The sequence below is a fragment of the Heliangelus exortis genome, chromosome 26 (genome assembly GCF_036169615.1).
Source record: "Heliangelus exortis chromosome 26, bHelExo1.hap1, whole genome shotgun sequence".
Lineage (NCBI taxonomy): Eukaryota > Metazoa > Chordata > Aves > Apodiformes > Trochilidae > Heliangelus > Heliangelus exortis.
In genome coordinates this window covers 5,549,116-5,570,658 of record NC_092447.1, presented here as the reverse complement: position 1 = coordinate 5,570,658, position 21,543 = coordinate 5,549,116, and the positions used below count along the sequence as shown (strand labels likewise).

The window sequence follows — 21,543 nt, the reverse complement described above, 5'->3', positions numbered from 1 at the left end:
CATTATATCTCACTCCAGGTTTGTAAATCTGGGGAAAGAAAGAAGGTGAGGCCCAACCTGTTGGTTACCAGGGCTGCTGTTTGCACTGCTGGGGGTGGCCCCTCCTGCCAGCTGCAGAGATGTGCCCTGCACAGCAAGCCTTGAAAAAGCAGAGAGAGGTGGAGGGGGGGACCCTGCAGGTTCAGCAGATGGGGTGAGGGGCATGCAAATCTCCAGCTGACACAAGCTGTAACCTCTCCCATGAAAAACTTCATAATAATCTGTGCAGAACATCACTTCGGGATAAACACAATAATGCTATAAATACCCAGGGCCATTTCCTGTTGTTTTTACTGCAGCTTGCTCAGGGTTTGTGTCTGGGTGAGGGTGTGACTATACTCCACATAGTAACACATACATTAACCTTCTTTCTCTGCTTCTCTCCCTGATTGTGGTACTGGCTCGACTAGAAATGTGTTTTTCTTTCTAAAGAAATGCATTATTTGTCACTCGGCCTGAGATTTGAGGGTAACACTCATGGTTAATGACTCAAGAAATATTCTTTATGTAAAGAATTTAGGGCAGCAAAATGGTAACTCCAGTGGCAGTAACTCCATGAGCTGACCCGAATACAAAAATCACAGTCCTGCACATTTCTCATGCCAGGTTATTTCAGTTTCTGCACATTCTTAATTTTAACTCTCATTCTAAGCACACCTTAAAGCGTGAATTGAAACCATCAAACTCTTCCCCCAGTGTTTTAAGCTTGCTATTTACCAAACTGTCTGTTTTGTTTGAGTGGATTTGCTACTTTAGTGAAAAACAGAAGCAAAAGTTATACTCACATCTCCTTGTTAATTACATAAACACAGAGAGAAGAAAGCAAATAAATTGCAGAGAGGCCCCTGCCTTGTCACCTCTGAGTGAAGATTTAGAGGATGAGACTGAAAGTGCCTGTAACTATGTCATTTTTAACTCAGAAATTTCAATCAAACCCCTAAGTTTTTTTAATGGTGTTGTCAATGTGCTTTTCACTACACAGAGCAAACTGCAAGCCTTGGTTATGAGCACTCGTTGAATAGCTTGGACTTTCCATCTAAATTAAGCCAAAAACTTAGGGCCATCTATAAAAAAGAACATTGGCACCCCCAAAGAAGGTATTTTGCTGCTTATGTCTTCAAAAATTTCCTCCTGAAGTGAAAAATAAACTCAGATTTGCATTATTCAGGTTTACTAAGTTGGGCTCTGAATTCTGATTATGTGATCAATCCCACCCTCAGCCAACAAAAGCAATTACAAATGATTGCTTCAGCTTAGATGAGAAAGTGCTGCAAGAAGAGGATTTTGCTAAGATAGTGTGAGGTGGACAGACTGAAGAGAAACTTCTGTGAAAGGAGCCAGGACCCAATAACTAATCCAGTTGCTGCTGTCCCTGAGAGAAGCAAAAAAGCACTGAGAAGAAGCCTATTTTTAAAGAAGTTGGTTGTAAAATGATTTGCCTGTGAATGTGAAGAAGTGAGGCTGAGTGGGTGTGTGCAATGGATACGTTTCATGTGAAAGGCAAGGAAGGAAATGGGAATAGCAGGGGGAAAGGCCTGATGGATGAAACAGAGACAGAGTGCTCTGCTCCTGCTCACTGACATTTTTACCTCTGTACAACTTTTATCTGAACTGTTATAAGGCAGAGAGTGGGATTTTCAAAAGCTGTAAATGAGGGATAGAATGTATTTTGCTTGCCTGGTTCCCATTTATTCCTTTCACTTTGAAGGTGTCCCTGAGGAAAACACCTTACCTGCAGGGCACAGCTCAGCACCTAGGGCAGTGTTGTGAGAACCCAAAATACTGGGTTCTCAGCCTGATTTTACTGCTTGGTCTTCACTGGATGATGTGTTTGTGCTTTGTTTCGTTGCATGTTCAAGGAAAGTTTTCCATAGGTGGGAAAAGTGGCTTGAAATCTACTCCAAAACGTGAGCTTTAGTAAGTGAGGAGCAAGGCAATATTTTGCCACGTTTATTGACACCCACCTGACAGTTTTCTCTGATGATCTCAAGAAATTTCTTCCCTGATGATTGACCCTGGGGTCCTCTGCCACCCCCAGACATGTTACATCTCCTGTGACACCAAGAAGTAGCAGCAGTCACCAAGCAGTGGGTGACACATCTTCACTCAGTGGACACTGCCAGCCAGCCTCTGGGCTTTCTGCCTTTCTTACCTTCTCCTTCCCAACCAAAAGCACTGAGTTTGGGGGGAGAGATGAATGTGTAGAGCTCTGAGGCAACAAGAGAGCCTCTGGTTATGTCTCAAAACCTCTTGAAGTGCTGCTGCAGTACCAGCACCTCCACTTTGTAGCTCTCTTCTGAGAACTGCAATTGCTGCATGTGGAAATCTGCTTCCAGGCTACTGTGAGATCCCTCTTCCTGTGCTCTCTGGTTGTTCATACCCAGTTCACACCCAGTGTTCTGCATCCAGTAATGATGACAAGGCCCTTTTGCTAGTTGGCAGCAGCTTTCTAATGTGTTTTGTCACCCAGTCACCCAACAGGTCTCCTCAAATTGTGAGCAGCTGATTTCAGTCTTACTGTTTGTGCTATAAACATCATCTGAAGCAATGTTTCAAATCTCTTTGTTGTCCCCATTGAAGAGAAACTTAATCCTTAATCCTCACCACAACCTCAGAGGAACAGGCAGGGCAGCAGACAAAGAGGCACTGCTGAATTACTGAGTGTTGGCCAGCAAAAAACTTGCTCTTGAGAGGATGCTGATGAGGAAAGAGACTGTCAGACCCTGAGGAAGGGTTTCTGCCACTCTTCTGCCCTGGACTCCTGGAAAAGCTGAGAGTCAGCAGGGGAGGTCTGATCCCAAGATATCTGGGACCCCAAGGTATCCCAGATCAGGGGTGCAGCTTTTATTTCATCTTTACCTGTGTCTCTTAGAGACCTCCCCTTCCCCCCAGGGTAGGAATCTGGTGTATTTTTGGTTGCCACCATGTCAGAATTCTGAAAGATACTGAGGTACCTGTGCAGGCAAATGAAAGCAACCAGGTAAGAACTACCCAGATTTCCTTAGAAATATTTTTAAGCCTCAAATTCCTTCTTTGCACGTCTGTATAAAGTTTTAAAATACCATTAAAAGTCTGCAGGCTCTGACTGCTTAGATATTGAGATTTTGCCAGGACAGATCATGCCCACAGTCTGCATTGGAGTCATAGAATCATAGAATCATACAACTGGCTGGGTTGGAAGGGACCTCAGAGCTCATCAAGTCCAACCCTTGATCCACTCCCCCCGTGGTTCCCAGCCCATGGCACTGAGTGCCACATCCAGGCTCTTTTGAAATATCTCCAGGGATGGAGAATCCACCCCTTCCCTGGGCAGCCCATTCCAATGCCTGAGCACCCTCTCTGCAAAGAATCCTTTCCTAATATCCAACCTAAACCTCCCCTGGCAGAGCTGAAGCTCTGCCAGGGGAGGTTTAGGTTGGATATTAGGAAAAAATTCTTTAGTCCATGCCCTCTTGTCCCACTGATATCAGCCCAACCCCCCCTGGCTCCAACCTCCTTTCAGGGAGTTGTAGAGAGTGATGAGGTCTCCCCTGAGCCTCCTCTTCTCCAGCCTCAACACCCCCAGCTCCCTCAGCCCTTCCTCACAGGACTTGTGCTGGATCCCTTCACAGCCTCCTTGCTCTTCTCTGGACCTGCTCCAGCACCTCAATCTCCTTCCTGAGCTGAGGGGCCCAGAACTGGACACAGTCAGTGTCACTCGGGCACTCACACTGAAGGGCAGGAGTATGCAGAGAGCTACACTGAAGATTCAACCACACATCACCCCAAAGACAAAGGCAAAACTTCTGCTGGCTTTGCTGCCACATTAGCAAGCCCTACAAGGCTTGATTTGGCCCCATCTCCACGAACAGTCAAAGAATTCACTCTGTATTTGTACCAGGAGTGTATACAAGAAGATCCATCTATAGTCTGCCCTTTTTCAGCTTAGTGGCTTTTCATGAGAAGGATGCAGATTTATTGCAGCCCTACCTAGTCATGGGAAAGGCTGATTTTGGACAGTTTGCTGAAAGCCCTACTTGGTGCTTTCTGAGGTTTTCCAGGTTTTGTTAGAAAGATCAGCCAGTTGTGATGCTTCAGAATCGTCACAGAAAGTTGTAAGAAAACAGAAAAGGTTAAAAGTGCAGTGGAACATTCAGAATACCTGAAAATGTTCCCATTAACTTGAGGTGACTCCTCTGGAGAATCATTTGGCTTTCTCACAGCCTCCATCATTTCCTCAGGATCTGAAAAATATCTCACTACATCCTAGGGTTGTCCATCTCTAACCCTGTGGTCTCGATGCCCACATTTGCCCCTTGTTTACACAGGGAACTTCCAAGTTAAAGAGACAATTTTGCTGCCCAGATGGCTTAGGAGCCCCCATCTCCCAAATATCACTCTGTACTGAAACCACAGCACCATCTTTTCTGGGCTTCCTGCACATTTCCTGATAGCTTGAAAGCTGAGGAAATGAGCTGTGTTGAGGTGTGACCATTAGTAGTGTATTTGTACTGTGCAGCACCAAGCAGAGATACAGACCTGCACCAAACATGGGCCAGAATGCCAATGTGCTCAAGAAAGTGTAAAAAAACCTCTCAGCAACCCAGTCCCCCAAGGCACTTACAAACAAAATGTTAAAAAAGAAGGAATATGTATAATATCCCTTGAGCTGCCCTGTCCATCTGGATGCACACAGGTATTACCTGAAACTCTGAGTCAGGGCAAAACATGGTGTTGGTATTGGTTTGGGACTATGCCAAAATTTGCATTGTCTTGTTTTCTTTTTTTTTTTTTTTTTTTTTTTTAAGCCCTCGGTTTCACTAACAAATCAAAAATGGGTCTTCGGAGTGTGGCTGGTTGTTATTTTGGTCTCGTGGGTTGCTTTTTTTTTCCTTTTCTTTTCTGCAATGCTCCCATTTTCCTCAGGAGGAACCAAGCAAAGGCAGGAGCAGAACCTGGGAGCTTGCTGCAGCCAGTGGTGACACAGCTGGGGCTGCAGAGGTGACACCCAAAGCCCTTGGCCTGCTGATAACTCTCAAGCTGCTTGAAAAATTCCAGCCAAGCCGATACTTTTTTTTTTTCTTCTTTTAGTTTTAATAACAAGCTAGCACAGGTTCTCACTTTTGCCCAGAACCTGTAGTTTCTCTGCAGGGTGGCTGTCTGGTTAGCACAGTCAGAATTAGGAGGAGGAGGGGGGGGGGGGGGAATATTTTATTAGCCAGTAAAGCTGATTGATTTATTAGAGCAGAAATCTCTTGCTAGCTCCAGCACAGGTTATTCTCCAAATGCAAACTCTATTTCATTTTGCACACACAGCATCACCCCAGTGCCTGTGCTATGAATGGGCTCCTTTGTTACCCTCTGGGTCGACAAGACAGACTGTTTAGTTCATGTCTGTACATTAGCAAAGGAGGACGGGGTCTGGGAGACAGATGTGGCCTTTAATTGCATGGAAATATTAGAAGATCGTTAAGCCATTTCTGACAGGGTTTTCCTCTGGCTGAGGGAGGGGAGAGTTGTTGCAGAGAAGGAGCAAGGAGCAGCCCTGGCTTGCTGGCCCCAAAACCAGGACCTTGTCCTACTCCCTCACCCCAATGCTAAACAAAAGCAGAGGAGATTGAGACAGAAGCCCCACGTCCCTGGCAGAGCTGCAGAGCTGCATCTCAGAACTCTCTTTCAATTGCATCTGATAAAAGGCTTTTCAACACAGCTCAGGGGACTTGCCCTGTTGGAGATAAGAGCAGCCCTATCAGCTCTGCTAAGAACATGGAGATGTGCCCAGGGGCCTGCTTCTTATTTGTTTTAGCATGATCTGAGTGTAAGAAACCCTCCAGTAGAAGGAAAAAGCACTTCAATCAGCTCAGGAGAGATCACAAAGTGCTGCTGGTGAGGGCAGTCCCCTTCTCTATAGGAAGGTGAGATTCTGGGGGGGAGATGGGTTTTAATCTTAGTTTAGCTACACTCCACCAAATGACTTGGAGCATTTGGTTTGGTCACTTTAGTTCCCATGCTGCACAATGAATGTGACATTCCCATGGCACCCCCAGACACTGCCTTGCTCTGGTTGAGCTCTGAAAGCAGCAGCCTGACAGCTCCAGACTCACAGTAATCAAACCAGAGCTAATGATTTTCATTAAAACCGAGTGAAACAAAGTCATAACATGAACTGCTGCAGGTGGGGCTGTGCAGATGAGTGGAGGCATCGTGTGAAGGTCCTGGAGATGACAGAAACTTGGTGGAATCAGCCCTAAATTGGCCCTTGGGCTTGTGTGCTTTTAGCATCCCCTTCAGCAGAGGAGAACGTGGGATGAAGAACCCAGTGACCCCCAGTAGCACTGAATGGGTCTCAGGGCTGGGATTTGACTGCTGGATCCCAGCCTTCTCCCTCCCAAACACACTGTGAGTCTGTGCTCTGCTTCTCCCCTCCATCCCTTGCAGCAAAACCTTCTGAGCTCCCTGCCAGGAACCCATCCTCAGCCTCTGCCCCCCTGGCAGGGCTGGGGGAGCTGGGGAGAAGAAGACATTGGTTCCCAGAGGTATGGAAAACCAGCCCTGGGCACAAGAGACCTCATTTACCTCAGCGAGGCTCACAGCCCTTCTCAGTACCAAGCTGATAAAACCAAAAGACTTTCTGTTAATTGTTACTGATAAGAGATTTTGCTAAATTTTTTTTTTTTTTGCTCAGTCTCAGAGGAGAAGTTTTGCTTTTGTCTGGCAGCTCTAGCTCGGGGACATTGCTTGTTCCAAGGACATTGGGCTCTCCAAACTCCGAGCTCTTTCAGGGACAGGCACCATACAGCTAGGGAAACTGAGGCACAGGGACATTAAAGCAGCTATAAACAGAGCCAGTGACTTTTTACTTTTTACTCTCACTCCATCTGCTATTGAGTTAGCCAAGAGGCAGCATTCACTGGCTGAGTTTAGTGGCTGGGACACCAGAGATGGAGTTAGATGTATTTAGTCTGGATGTTTGTCTGCAGCAATAGGCATGAGAAGCTATTTTAGTATTTCAGTTTCCTGACACACAAGTGTTGCTAGGGTTGTCTTTTCTCTGTGATATTCAGTATCACTAGGAAAAATAGCACCTTGTTAGCTCCTTTTTGTGTTGCAGTGTTACCTTTGGGCTCCAGCCCAGGTGCCAGTGTGGGCCTTGACCCCACAGCTTTTTGTCCAGGAGTGATGGCTGCCCCTGCATCCTCCCAGGCCTTTCTCTTGCACCAAAATTAAAATATCAGTCTTCCATTGCAAAGAAATGAAAAGCCTCTGAGAACTTCCAGTGGTGTAAACTGGCTTTTCCTGTTCAAATATCTCGACTGAGATTGACAAAGAAAATATCTCAGTGTAATCCTGCTGAGCTGTTTTCCTTGGAATGCCACGAGCAGCCTTGTTCACAAAATCTCTGCTTTTCCTATAGGCGTATGCAGAAACAATCTCGTCACTGGAGCCACAGGGGCTGGGCTCTCTGCACAAGAAAAACACAGCTCCCTGCCATCCCAGCAGGGTGGCAGCCCTCAGTTCCCCTGCCAAGTGGAGGAGACCAGTTTGGAACTGGCTCAGGAGCCAGCAGAGGCTGGGTATGCACCAAGGCATCAATGCAGGGCTTTATGGAGCTCTCAGCTGGGCAGGGATGGCACCTGTGTTTGCAGCCAGTGGGCAAGGGAAATGGAAAACCTGCTCTGGGTATTGTTGCTGACTGCTCCTCTTCTGGCTGGCCACTCCCATGAGGGTTTTTTTCGTGTTTTACAGGGATCAAAGGTGGTATTTTAGATGGATTCAAGGGGCTGTGGGTCCCAGGTCCTGCTAACTGGGAGTGTAATTTGTGTAACTTCGGGCTCTTTCAAAAATCTCAACCTCGGGGTTTGTCTGTCCCTGTATATGCTGATTTTTGTTGGGTTGGTTTTGTGTTTTTTCTGGTGAAGAGGCAGATAACAGTTCCCCAGCTCTGTATCGAGGGTGTGCATGTGCTTCTGGGGGTTCCAGTGCTGAACCACCTCCCTCATTTCCTCTTATCTCTCCATATTTCATGTGGTGCACGCTTGACAACAAACCTAAGCAACCAGCTTTGGGCTGAAACACTGAATTTATGGTCTGAATCTCCTCAGCACTGGGACCCTGAGCACAGATTTAAACCAAACGTAGCTCAGGGACCCAGGGCCAAACCCAGCACACAAAGAGATTGGAGCCCCAGCTCCTGAAATCTCAAGCCACATCTGGTTTAGGATTCAGCTGCAGCATTGGACTTGTCTTTGCCCCTCTGCTACAGTGTCCAGACCTTGCACTGTGCATGGCAGTGATGGATTACACCTCTAACTTCCTTCTGCCTGAACCTTTCCATCCCCAAGCGTTCCCTTAGGTAAGAGGCTCAGGACTCCTGCCCCTGTCTCAGAGGCTGCAATCTCTCCTGGAAACTCTGCTTTGATTCTTTCAGCTGTTGTTTTTCCTCAGTCTGGAATAAGTCATCTTGGGCTGAAAGTGCATGTTTTGTTCTCTGCGGATGGAAACACAAGAGCACCCGATGAATGTTTCCTGATGGGCTTCCTGTGATTGTGATGGGAATGGTGTCAGGGAACAAAACAGGATACGAGTGGGGTGTTTGTGAATGTAACAGGGACAATGGTATCAAAGTCAAACGCAAAATAATGAATGGGCACTGGGGTAGCAGTGAGTCAGAGCTCAGAGGAACCTGAAATCCTGAAATATTTGTGTCTCTCTAAACTGCCACCTCCCTGATCTTGAATTCCTGGGAGATCACTTTTTTACAGTTTCCAGGCCTGTGGCAGGGGGCAGCCCCACTGAAAGGATAAGATTTTGTGGTTTGCACCTATTCCTTCGTGCTCCAAAGACTCCACTCCTTGTCACTTTCCAAGGCAGCCTGTGATGTGACTTACCCTCTCCCATGACAACCCCCCCAGAACTTTTGGGTTTCTCAATTTATATTTTCCCATTCTAGGCTGGATTATTTATATTGAAAAGAGTTTATTGCTCTCTGGAAAACAGAAGTAGCCAGGTTGTTACGTTGTCTCTGGTATGAGTAAAAATCCCACCAAAAAAAGCTCCCCTTGGAAAGAGCTGGTGGCACAGCTGCAATAGGCAAACGCAGCTTAACGTGAGCTCAAGTCCTCTGAAACAAATTGCATGGTCAGTCTGCAAAGCTGTGATGAAAAATTACCCCTGCAAAGCAGCCTCTGGCACTACATCAAGGAGAGGAGTCGGGCAGTGGGTTCTTCAGGACAAAGCTGAGGTCAGCACACAATTTCTGCATTTATTCTGCAGGATGGTTTGGGTTTGTCAGGAAGCCAGACCCTGAAACCATCTTGAAGTTTCCCTTCATGTGTCTACAGCAGAAAAGACCATAAAAATGCTACAATAATATTTACTGAAGTGTGTGTGCTCACAGTTATGTCCATGTGTCTCTGTTTACAAACACATCTGCTCCATGCAAGTCAATTATTTTACAAGGGTGAGGAAAAAAAAAAAAAAATTAAAAGGAAGGTGAAGTAGAGCTTGGCAGATTTGACTGCCCAGCTCTGGAAAGTAATCCCCCACGTGGTGTCAGGTTATTCTTAGTGAGCAGGGGCAACTCTGGAGCAGAAAAGCTGTGGGCAGAGATCAGGGGGGATAAAAGCACAATAAACTGGCTGAGGAGAGTGTTAGTGCATGGCAAAAGCTGATTGATTTTCTGTGGCATGGCTTGGAAAAGATCTTGGGAGGCCTCGAGTTCTGCCCCAGCAGGGTTACACTGGTGGATTCATGGAGGCAAACCCTTTTGTAGTGAAATTAGCTGCCAAAAAGTGAAACCTGGCTCCATGCTTGCCAGTGACAAAGTTTCCAGCACTTTAACATTTTATCCCCAAGATTCAGTGCTCATTCTGAACCATCTCGTGTGTCTTGGATGGCAGAAATTGACGGGAATTCTCCCTGGGAAGGGAAGGCAGAAGTTGTAATTTTGGGCAGACATCTCAGGGCTGGGTGTGGAGCACCTGAGGTGTCAGGAGATCTTGGGGAATCCCTCTGTGGGCCCAGGGATGTGGGAAAGCCACCTGGAGACTGGTGGGGATGTTCCCTGCTCCAAAGCACAGCTGCCCTTCTCCAAGGAGGAGCTACAGTACACTTCCAGGATTTAGGAACAGGGATGATTGAGGTGTGATCTATCAGACATGTCCAGCCTTTCAGGTTTCATCCTATTCCTTTTAAAAGATGAAGAGGCCTCAGCAGTACTTTGGGCAGGTTCTTCTTTGGTTGTTTTCCCAGTTGTTCTCCTGGTCCTGTGCACCTCCTGGAGCTGCCATGTCTGGGGCTAATGCAGCAGCTTGTTGGGAAGGAGTAGTGTGTCCTGAGTATTCCCACTGGGTATTTAGCCTGTTGGAAACAAACCTAAATAGGCTTTGAAATTATTTATGTGAAAAAAAGGCTGAGAAACAAACTCATCACCCTGTGTCCTATAAAAAGTGTGCACGAAGTCAAGTGCTCTTCTGAAAAGTGAAGTACAGAGCATGGTTTAATAGGCTTTTTCCTTTTTGAGTCATGTTTTGAGGGTGTCTAGATCAAAATAATGAAACATTCATTTTAGCAGCCATCTTTTACTCACTTGGTGTTTTGTGGAAGTAGCAAACATAAAAATAAAAAAACAATATATATATTTCCTAATGATAAATTTTGCAAAATCATTTTACCCCCTTTTTTTTAGCTGGCTAATTGCAGTGTGGTTTTGCTATTTATGCCTATCTTACTCCTGCTTTCTTTCCCCCAAGCATGAATTACTGAGCTGTGGTTTCCCATTTCTGTGAATTGTAAAGAAATGCTGGAGCATCCCAAGGCTCCAGCTCTGATGTAGTGCTCAGGGTGCAAGGTGAAAGGTAAAGGCAGCCTGAGCTGCAGAGCACAGCTTGTGTGGCAATTCCTCCAGGTAGCTGACCTGCTCTGGAGCTTTCAGCAAGTCTCTGGTGCAGAAAAAAAGCAAAATTATTGCAGTGTGGGATGTCATCAAAGTAAGTAAATTAAATCCCTCCTTGATAGACAAAAAGAAATCCTCCATTCTGCAGAGACTTTCTCTTACAGACACTCTGCCTTCTCCTTCATCCTTAGCCCAGGGAAAGCCAGGCTGCATCTCCTCCCATCCCAGGGCCAGACCTGGGACAGGGATTTCCAGCCTTTGGGTTGCCACAAGGTGAATTCCAGGGGCTCAGCTGGAAAAGGCTGGGAGCAGAGTGCTGCTTGTCCCTGTGCAGTGCTGCAGGCAGGCTGAGGAGCTGCAGAGCAGCAGCTGATGCTTCCCCTGCAGCCTTCGGATGCTCCAGCCCACAAATCCTCCCCTGGAGAAGCAGCCCTTAAACTGATTGAGAAGGGCACAAGGTTGGATTGTGGTTGTTAGCAAGGAAATGCCTGGGATTATGATTTTCCAGGGGGAGTTATGTGGGGTCCTTGCACCAACCACGCCATGTGCTGGAAGAAAAGGTGGAAGAGCATCAGCAAATCTCCAGAAAAGTGTGCTGGAAAACCTTCCAGGGGTCTTTCTTGTTGTGTTGGTGAGGTGTGTTGTAAAGACTGACTGCATCAGAGTGTGGGCTTGCAGTCCAGGCTTTGCTTTCAATTATTGGAAGGATTCCTGTTTGTTTTCCAGCACTGGAGGAGGCTCTGTGCCCCACTGAGCTCATAGAATGCACTGCTCAGGGCAACAGAAAAGGGAGGAAAAAGGCAGAGAGGGAAGTGTATCACTAAAGGGTATGCCCAGGATCAAGGCCAGGGATGAGAATAACATCCTGCCTCCAAATTCAGTGCCTGATCCATCCGATTTTGCTGCCCCAAGATGAACATGAATCATAGAATCATAGAATCACAGAATGGGCTGGGTTGGAAGGGACCTCAGAGCTCATCAAGTCCAACCCTTGCTCCACTCCCCCCGTGGTTCCCAGCCCATGGCACTGAGTGCCACATCCAGGCTCTTTTGAAATATCTCCAGGGATGGAGAATCCACCCCTTCCCTGGGCAGCCCATTCCAATGCCTGAGCACCCTCTCCAGAAAGAAATTCTTTCTAATGTCCAACCTAAACCTCCCCTGGCACAACTTAAGACCATGCCCTGACATGGCATTATATTTGACTCAATTTCTTGCAAATCTGATGTTATCTCTTTTCTGCTCATATGAGATGCTGGCAGCAGAAGTGCTGACTTGTAAAACTGCAGTGCCAAAGCAATTTCTCTTAGAGGAATAGATCCTCTGAGCTAACCTCAGGCCGTGTGTGTAAGGCACATTGCTGCTGTCACCTCATACTTTGGTGCTTTGCTTTGTACCTCTGGGCTTGTCAGATGGTTGGGAACATTCTCTTTAAAAAAAAAAAAAAAAGAAAAAAAAAAAAAAAAGAAAAAAAAAAGTCACCCCTCTAGAGGTGAAAGCAACCTTTCCACCATGGTTCAAGTACTCAGCATTTTCTTCCCTTGTCAGTCAGATTTTGTGGAGGAGGATGAACCTTTGATCTTTAGCCATGCTCTTTAAGTGTGGTAATGGCCAAAAAAGTGAATGTAAAGAGCTCCAATGCAGCACTCAGTGCCTGGAAAGGCACTGCAGGAACCTGGGAAGAGCTGTTCCTGCAGCCACTGGGTTATCTCTGGGATGAGAGCACTGGCTGATGCCACCTCACCAGCTCTTGTTTTCAGAGCTGAACCCAGGGAAATGGGAACTCCCAGTGAGCTTTCCTTGCCAGTGACCTTTGGATAAGGTTAAAAACCTGAACTTTCGGGGTTAGTGAGGACATCAGGCTAACCTGGGGATGGCTCCAGTCCTGGTGCAGTCACCAGTGCCACAGAGACTGTGCCAGCCAGCAGAGCTTGAGGTGAATGGTGAGGATTCACACCACCTATCTGCATGGCAGACTTTCCTCTGATTTTTATCTTGGGATTGGTTCTCAAACCCATTCTGTTCCTGTACTGGCACCAATGTTCTGCTCAGTTCAGGACCAGAACAGACTCGTTTTCCTGCAGCAACCAGGGCCAAACTCCAAGTTTTTACCTTACTGAAGCACTTAGACTGGGTCTAGATGAATTTTCCAAAAAAAAAAAAAAAAGAAAAATTCAACCTCATGCAACTGGAAAGAGTTATTAACAAGAGGAGTATCCCATGTTCATGTCTGGGGCATCCAGAAGTGTGTGCCAGCTCTGTGCAAAGCTGGTTCAGCAGGCACAGCAATGGGAGCCTTTCAGTTGGGGCTGTTCACCCTTCTGTGCTTCCTGGGGAGCCCAACTCTCCTCTCGTCGTGCTGTGAGCTGCTGCAGACAAGCCTTGCCACATTTATGCCAGGAATGTGATTAAAACCTGGAAAAACTGAAGCTAGCCTATTCCCAGAGGCAATATAATGTAACATATATGCCAGAATAATACACACAAGACCCCTGTCTCAGACTCAGTCTGGGCAGCTCAAGGACAGAGCCCGGGAGGCAGCAGCATGGGGGGGAACCCTGGTGAGCTGTGGTCTGTCTGGTTAGGTTATGTTAGCACCTTTAACACCTCCACCTGGCTGCCCATCACCAAACACTGAGTCCTTCTCCATTCCAGGGGTTAGAAATCCACCCCCTGCTATTCAGCTGAGCTCTTCCTCAGCCAGAACTGAAGCCAAACACTTTCAGAGCAGATCAGAGCTCCCAGACTGAATCCAGCCAAGCAGATAAGTGAGCACAAGGAAGGTTGTACATGGACACAGCCAAGCCAAGAGAGTGAACCTGGCTCCCAGGTGGTCCTCACTTCTTGGACATCACCTGAGCAGTCCCCACATCCCATCCCTGCCAGCTAAAGCCTACCTGTTCCTTGCTACTCCTTGGCTGTTCTCTCAAGCTGTAGCTGCAGGGAGGAGGTGGTTGGAGCCAGGGCTGGCAGCACACCACCCAACTTCCCCTGCATGCCACCAGCAAGGTTTGTTTGCTCTCTGCATGCAGGACCCACAGCACAAGCAGGTGTTACAAGCCACTATCTCTGCCTCATCTGCTCTGGGTGTCTTCAGTTCCCCCAGAGCCTTCAGTCTGCAGCTTTTGTGGCTGGCACTAACTCAGGGGCTTAGCTCAAATGATTCCACAGCCTGGGCCTGCTCTGGTGGCAGCTGCCACATTTGAATTTCTTTTCCTGGGTGTGACAGGGTTTTAGAGATGGTGGAGCTGGTGGTCTGTGTGCAGTCAAGCAGCAAAATGCAGAACTTCTCAGTGCAACTGCTGCCTGCCCAGCAGATTCTCACTGTTCCCAGTAACACCAGTTGCTGCTGGAGGCAGGGGCCAGCAGCATCTTGGTTTTTCAAGGCAGATCCTTATCCGAGGAGGCAGGCATCTCCATCAGATGTTCTGGGTGTCAGGGAAGAGCATGCTTCTTGCCTGTGTTCATGAAGACTTGGATGCAGCCCCAATCATTGATCCCGAGGCTGTTCTTTGGGGTGGGTGTTGCTGGGCTCTTGTTTCTGTGTTATTTTGTGGGGGGAAGCCAAAAAGACCACTGCTTTCCTTTTTTTTTCCTTTTTTTTTTTTTTCCATCTTCAGAAGAGAAATGCCTTGAGGCAGAAAAAAAATTTCCCTGGATATTTTTTCCCTAACAAAACCCAAATTTTGTGTGTGTCTTCAGACTGGAAATGTCCAAAGCCAAGCATTTAAAAATTTTATTTCATGAATTGGCAGTGGTTTCCTTGCCTCTGAGCAATAAGACTTATGGGTCTAGAGTGTCATAAATCAGTCCAGCACCCCAGGTATTTGGGGTTCACCTACCACCTTCTGCCACAAGGTAGGGAACCCCCAATTTTTGTGCTGAGAGGAAGCAGAGATCTATAGAAGTTGTGTCATTTGGGAACCCCTGCCTGACATCCTGACTTCAGAGAGGCAGAGAAGCAGCAAGTCACTGCATCCTCACCTCTGGGGGAAAGGTTTGCCCTCTCTCAAGAGCTGTCATCAGATCTAGTGTTCATCTGCCCTTCTACAGAGTTTCTAGCCTGGAGTTTGTCTCAGTCCCTGTACGGAGTTCCTGACACAAGGCTGTGATCATTCAGGACTGCACCACAAGGCAATTCTTCTGAGGGGCACCTTCCACTCCCTACCTTACTCTAACTAAAGCAGAAAAAAGAGAAGGGGTATTTTTGAAGGGCTGTGCATCCACCAAGACAGAACTGCTGGAATGGGTGGCTGCAGTCTGAGCCCCTTGACACCACAGCTTTAGGCAGTGTGGGGTAAAAGCTCTACCTTTTTTGTTTAAAAGCTGCAGCCCTCACATCTCAGCAGTGTGAGAGGCTGCTCACATAAATCTTCTACCATAACACTGAACTTCAGCAGAACTTATGCAGATGTTTGAGGGATCTCTTGAACTCAGTCAGGCCCACTCAAACTCCAGGTTTTGTTGCATGGTCAGAGACCTGAGGCAGAGCAGTGCTGACTGTGGTGACTGCAGAGCACTGACCTGAGTTCATTTCCCCAGCAAACTCTAAGCATTGACATTTTTCCTGATGCTGTCCTGAGTCTGGAAACACCTGATTTGCACTCATGCAATTGGAGCATTCCAGCAGCTGCACTTTTCAGAATTTCAGTTTCCCTGAAATGTGACAAAACATTTGCAAAACTCACCTCAGAAATGACTGCTGGGGAGAGGTGGGGAGAGAGCAATAATTTCTTATTTTTAAAAGCTCATGATTTGGGCTGTGTGCTGTGAATCTGGAGCACTGAGACTTCAGCAGCACAGCAGCTTTAGGTCTGTCCCTGCCTTGGTTTCAGAAGTCTCCTCCAGTAACTCACATCCAAGCTGTGTGTGCTTGTAGTCTGGAAGGTTCCTGGTTGAGTTTCTGGCTTGCCAGCCCCAGTGGCAGCTGTGCTGTGTGTGCTTAACTGAGCTCCAGAAAGAACATGCAGACCCTGTCAGATGCACTCCAAATAAGGCAGGACTGTGCCAAAGCCTTTCTGAGCCTGGCATGCTTCATTTAGAAAGCCCAATGCAAGGAAATTGATAGTCAAACATTTTTTGGGGTTGACATTTGAAGTTTCAGCAGGGGAAAAAAAAAAAAAAAAAAAAAAAAGGGGGCAGTTTCCTGGGTTTAAGCATTTCTAGAAATGCACCGGTTTGGTAACTCACCAGTTCTACATTTCCCACAAAATAAACAAAAAGTTTAAATACATTTTTTATCCCACCACTAACACCCATAACTCTGACCTGTACTGACTGCAACACTTTCCCTGGTAACCTCAAAATATAAACACTACATGAAACCCTTTGAAAGAAGATGCATAGACCTCCAAATGACACTCCAGAAACCTTACATACTACACCTCTCTCTGCTTGATTTTGGACCAGCAGCTGCAGGCTGGTGGGCAGGTAACACTGCAGACCAAGCTGCTTCCAGCAAGCAAGGGGAATGGTCTGGCACCCAGCAGCCACCCTTACTGTTTGCAGAAATGGAGTTAACCTGAACCCTTCCCCCCCCAGAGCAAGGCAGCAGCTTTGGCACAGGGCTTGGTGAACCCCAAAGAGCACAACTCAACCTGCAGTCCTGGCAGATGGGTGATTCAGACAGTGCTGGGCAGCTGGGAGGCCCTTGCAGGTGCTCACCAGCTCAAAGAGAGAATCAGAACGGGGTTACTGGTTTAGTCATGACTCTGAGCACTGTTATTTTTTTCTCCTCAGGAGGCTCTGTCGGTGGTGAGCGACGACCAATCCCTCTTTGACTCCACGTACGGCGCGGCCACGCAGCTCCCCAAGGCAGAGATGACAGCCTCAGGGAACCCTGACTATGGGCAGCCCCACAAAATCAACCCCCTGCCCCCCCAGCAGGAATGGATTAACCAGCCTGTCCGGGTCAATGTCAAAAGGGAATATGACCACATGAATGGCTCAAGGTAAGGAAACTCCTTTTTCCACACCTGATGAATCATAGAATCACAGAATCCTAGAACTGGCTGGGTTGGAAGGGACCTCAGAGCTCATCAAGTCCAACCCTTGATCTACTCCCCCCGTGGTTCCCAGCCCATGGCACTGAGTGCCACATCCAGGCTCTTTTGAAATATCTCCAGGGATGGAGAATCCACCCCTTCCCTGGGCAGCCCATTCCAGTGTCTGATCACCCTCTCCAGAAAGAAATTCTTTCTAATGTCCAACCTAAACCTCCCCTGGCACAACTTGAGACCTCTTGTGCCCTCTTGTCTTGCTGAATCTGAAAAAACCAAGCAAAGCACATCTGTGGGTGCTCAGCAGCAAACTCAGCCCTTTGTCAGACCACAGCCTGCTCCCCATGCTCCTTGCCCAGTTTTCTGTAGCTGAGGATCTTGCTCTTGCAAGATGTGTTTCTACAGACTGGGACATGAGACTGCCAGCCCAGAGTCCAGGCTGCAAACACTGCTGCAAATTACACATTTCAGCACCTAGTTCAGCACCCCACAAATGTGCTGTGGTTCGAGGGGTGCCTGAAGATGGAGTTGGTCCTGCAGGAATAGTCAGGGTTTACACCAGTGCTCCAGAGGGGAGCTGGTGAGGGTTGCACTGATGGGCTGTGTGGGCTCCACAGGAGGACACTTCTCTTTCCATCTGTAACCAAACTCATGCTCTGCCATGGCAGGAGCAATCACATAAATCTGGAGAGCTTGATGGAGAAGGAAAAAAGAGACAGGTCCTTTGTGGAAGTCTATGAGGTGCAAGAAAACAAACCCCATGGCTTCTGGGTGAATATATGTGACCACTGGTGAAAAGAGAGTCCAGGAGCAGATCTGAGCAGTGGTGTTGACCACCAAAGGGAGGTTGGTTATGATGTAGCTCCAACAGCTTTTAGCCAAAGAGGGAGGAGTTTGGCCCCTCACCATCTGCAGTCAGAGATGGGGGAGCTGAATCATTTCCCTCATGAATGAGAAATTCAAAGTCTTGACATTACTTGATCATCAGAGCTCAGATTTCTACAAGCCAAAAGCCTAGGGAAAAAAATGCACCCTCTTGGACAAAAACTGTATGTGTAAAATTTTCAAATTATTTCAGATTTAAGTACAGACAATAAACAAAAACAACTTTATTTTTTACCACTAGATTGGAGAGTTCAAATTAATTTAAAATTTTAATTTCAAAGTCACAAACTTCTCTAACATTTGGACAATGTTAATACAGGCCAGTTAAGCTGCTAAAAAACCTACAGATTTTCTTCTTTAAGGTTGGTCTAGGGCTCCTGTAACAGCCTATTTTCCTGGTTTCTGAGAACTCAGCAAAGTACAGAGTCTGAAATAGAAAGCAGCCTTGCACTTTCAGACCTCTGTAGTGAGCTGATGGTGTTAAAGACTTCAAACAGCAGCATGGGTTTTTTTTTCTTTGTAAGTATACAGGAGATGCTGATTTGACTACAAGATGAAAGTCTTTGTGTCAGTTGGGCTTTGATGGTGATCATTTGTAGGATCAACTTGATCTTGCCTCAGTTGTACCTTAGTATCATTTCTGGACTTCAGCAGATCTACACAGATTTTTGCACTAGTTTTTCCAGTCTCAAAATGGAAGTTTGAAAACATGAGAAAATGAGTTATTTCCAGGAAAACACCATTCCTTGATAACACAGGCAAAGGGATGGAAAAAAAAACCCAGCAGGCTGGGTTTTTGATAGTCACAAGAACCACGTGTGGCTACCAAAGCTGGTTTGCTTAAGCCATCCCTAAAATCCTTTGGGTGTCTTTCCACTGTGATCTCTGTGTTACAGTTTTCTCACCTGCTCAGATAAAAAGGGAAATAACACTGCTGTGACAGACTGACTCAATAACAACTGCAAGTTCTCTGATACCTGCAGAGAAAGGCTCTCCAGAAGTGTGTTTATTCTGAGCAAAAAGGAAATCATAGAATCAGAGAATTGTCAGGGCTGGAAGGGACCTTTAAGATCACCCAGTCCCAACCCCCCCCCCCCCTGTTAGTACAAGAGCTTCAAGCCAACCATTTATCTGACTTACCCTTCCTCTCCTTTTACTCCTGGCTAAAAATTTAATTTTTCCTGCATGCCCACTGCAGCTCATTGTCACAGGTTGGGCCACTCAGGTTCTTTGCTCCTCTGCCCATCCATCAGCTGCCTGGCAGGACTGACACCCCAGCTGGGTGGCAAACACCAAACCCAGTACAGATTCACTTGACCTGCTAAGGGAATAACACAACCTCTCCCCCCTCCTCTCCCTCTGCCTCTCCTCTTGTTTTTCAAGCACACTCACCAGGTTCCAGCTGCCTGGAGCAGCCTTTATTCTGTGCTTCACCTCTACCTGAAGCTGCTGGAGAGGAGGGTTTGTGTACTGTGGGGAGGGGTAAAAGCTGTAGGAAAAAGCTGTAGGAAAAAGCAGCTGTAGCTGCTCAGAGATCTTTCTTTTAGGGGAGAAGTTGTGACTTCTGTATTGTTGTACTTTTCAAAAGCAGGAGTTTTGTGCAGGTTTCTAGTAGTTTCAGGCATATGCAGCATATGGCCCCAAAATTGCTTCCACAGACAGCAAAACCCAGTGTTCCACCTGTGATTTGTGTCCAAAAATAAAAATCTAACACAGAAAAATTGAAATCTTTGTGCTTCTTGCACCTCCTCAGGAAAGAAAAATGGTCTTGTAGTTGTAGCACTGACCTGTTGCAGGCAAAAACCACAAATCCAGCTTTTCCAGGGGTTTACTGCAAAATGTTCTGTGTATTGTTCACTGGGGACTGGCAGCATGGTTTGCAATCTTTGTTCTTTGCTGGGTTTGTGTCTTTTGTTTGTTTCATTTATAGCTCATTCAGGAGAGATCTGTCTCCTATAATGTGCCTGCAGAGTTCCCACCATCCTAGGCCTGGATTTCTGTTGGGATCTTTAGATGTTGTTGAGATATAAATACAATATTTTCTAATTAAAATAAAAATAGAAACCTTTCACATTTTAAATTCCATTTTCTAAAAGAGGAGGATCATTTAGAAAAATTAATACAATTTAAACATTTTAAAAAATGCATTTAATAATGGGTTTTTCTTTATATTTTACGTAAATTCCAAATGCAAAGAGTGAGCCAAACAGCAGGCATTGTTTTCTCTGTATTTTGTCTGTATTTACTGACCTGCTACAGAGCTGCACTTGTAGCTAAAAATTTACATCATTCAAGGAGTGATTTGTAAAAAGACTTTACACAGTTTGTCTGATCTTCAAGTCGGAAAGAACATTTCCAAGGGGCTGGATGCAGGCAAAGGATGCAGTGCTGTGTAGTTCTGACTTGGGTTACAAATTCTGTCTGGCTTAAAACAAGCCAGAGAACATTTTTATGCCATGATCATTTTCTCAAAACAAAACAAAGGGAGCATCTCTGATGCCTGAAAGAACAAAAATCCCCTCCGAGGGGTGTGTGAGCCCTCTAGTGGGATTCCCTGGGCTGTTCCTGTCCACCTGCTGTGTGCACCCACCTCTGGGTGATGGACACACAATTCTTTTAGCCCCTGCTGAGCCTCTGGGCTTTCCTCATCCAGTTGGAGTTTTGTCACCTGTGTTTCCAGCTTTTCTACAGCTCTGTCCCTTCTTTTCTTTTCTTTTCTTTCTTTTCTGATCTTCTTTCTTTTCTTTTCTTTTCTTTTCTTTTCTTTTCTTTTCTTTTCTTTTCTTCTTTCTTTTCTTTTCTTTTTCTTTTCTTTTTTTCTTTCCTTTCCTTTCCTTTCCTTTCCTTTCCTTTCCTTTCCTTTCCTTTCCTTTCCTTCCTTTCTGTCCTTTCCTTGTTCCTTTCACTTCTTCCTTTCCTTTCAGTTCTTCCTTTCTTTCCTTTCCTTTCCTTTCCTTTCCTTTCCTTTCCCTTTCCTTTCCTTTCCTTTCCTTTCCTTTCCTTTCCTTTTCCTTTCCTTTCCTTTCCTTTCCTTTCTTTCCTTTCCTTTCCTTTCCTTTCCTTTCCTTTCCTTTCCTTTCCTTCCTTCCTTTCCTTTCCTTTCCTTTCCTTTCCTTTCCTTTCCTTTCCTTTCCTTTCCTTTCCTTTCCTTTCCTTTCCTTTCCTTTCCTTTCCTTCCTTTCCTTTCCTTTTCATATTTTTTTTATTTTATCTCCCCCTGAGGAGTTTCTGAGAGCAGGATGAGAGGCAGGGTTGAAGTGCAGGTAGAGACAAGCTTTGAGGAGCTGTGGCTCTGCCCTGCCTGGCAGGGGAAGCAGGAGCAGAGTCACAGCATGGCTGTTCTTACTGCCTTCACTGGAGAAAAAAACAAACCCTAAAAAACCAAACCAAACCGAACAGAAAAACACAAAACAAAAAGCAAACCAAACCCAAGCATAACAACAAAACTGAATGTCAAGTGTAAAGGTTAAAATTGAGATGACCAAACAGGGACTTACACCAAAGTTTAAAAAGGAAAAAAAAAAAAAAAAAAAAAAGTGGTAAAAGAGGAGGAGTGGAAGGATAGGAAGAAAGGGATAGAAAAGAGGAGGAAATATCTGACACACCACAGCTGAGTCAGGCTCAGAAATCACTGAAATCCTTTCTTTTGCTCTTTCTAATGAAAGCCAGAGGTGATTCCTAGACAGAGGCCATGGAACAGTAATTGCTTTATTTTCGGGTATCTGGAAGGCAGGCTGGAGCTGCACA

General features: G+C 46.2%; 1 protein-coding gene across 5 annotated transcripts in view; it reads left to right on the top strand.

Moving 5' to 3' along the window:
* The window catches only part of FLI1 (Fli-1 proto-oncogene, ETS transcription factor), an 86,917-nt gene that overhangs the window by 32,870 nt on the left and 32,504 nt on the right, over positions 1-21,543 (top strand). For all 5 annotated transcript variants that reach the window (XM_071768852.1, XM_071768850.1, XM_071768855.1 and 2 more), the window contains one exon: positions 16,652-16,863. In XM_071768852.1, coding sequence (XP_071624953.1) covers positions 16,652-16,863 — 212 coding nt within the window. The remainder of the gene's footprint in view (positions 1-16,651; positions 16,864-21,543) is intronic.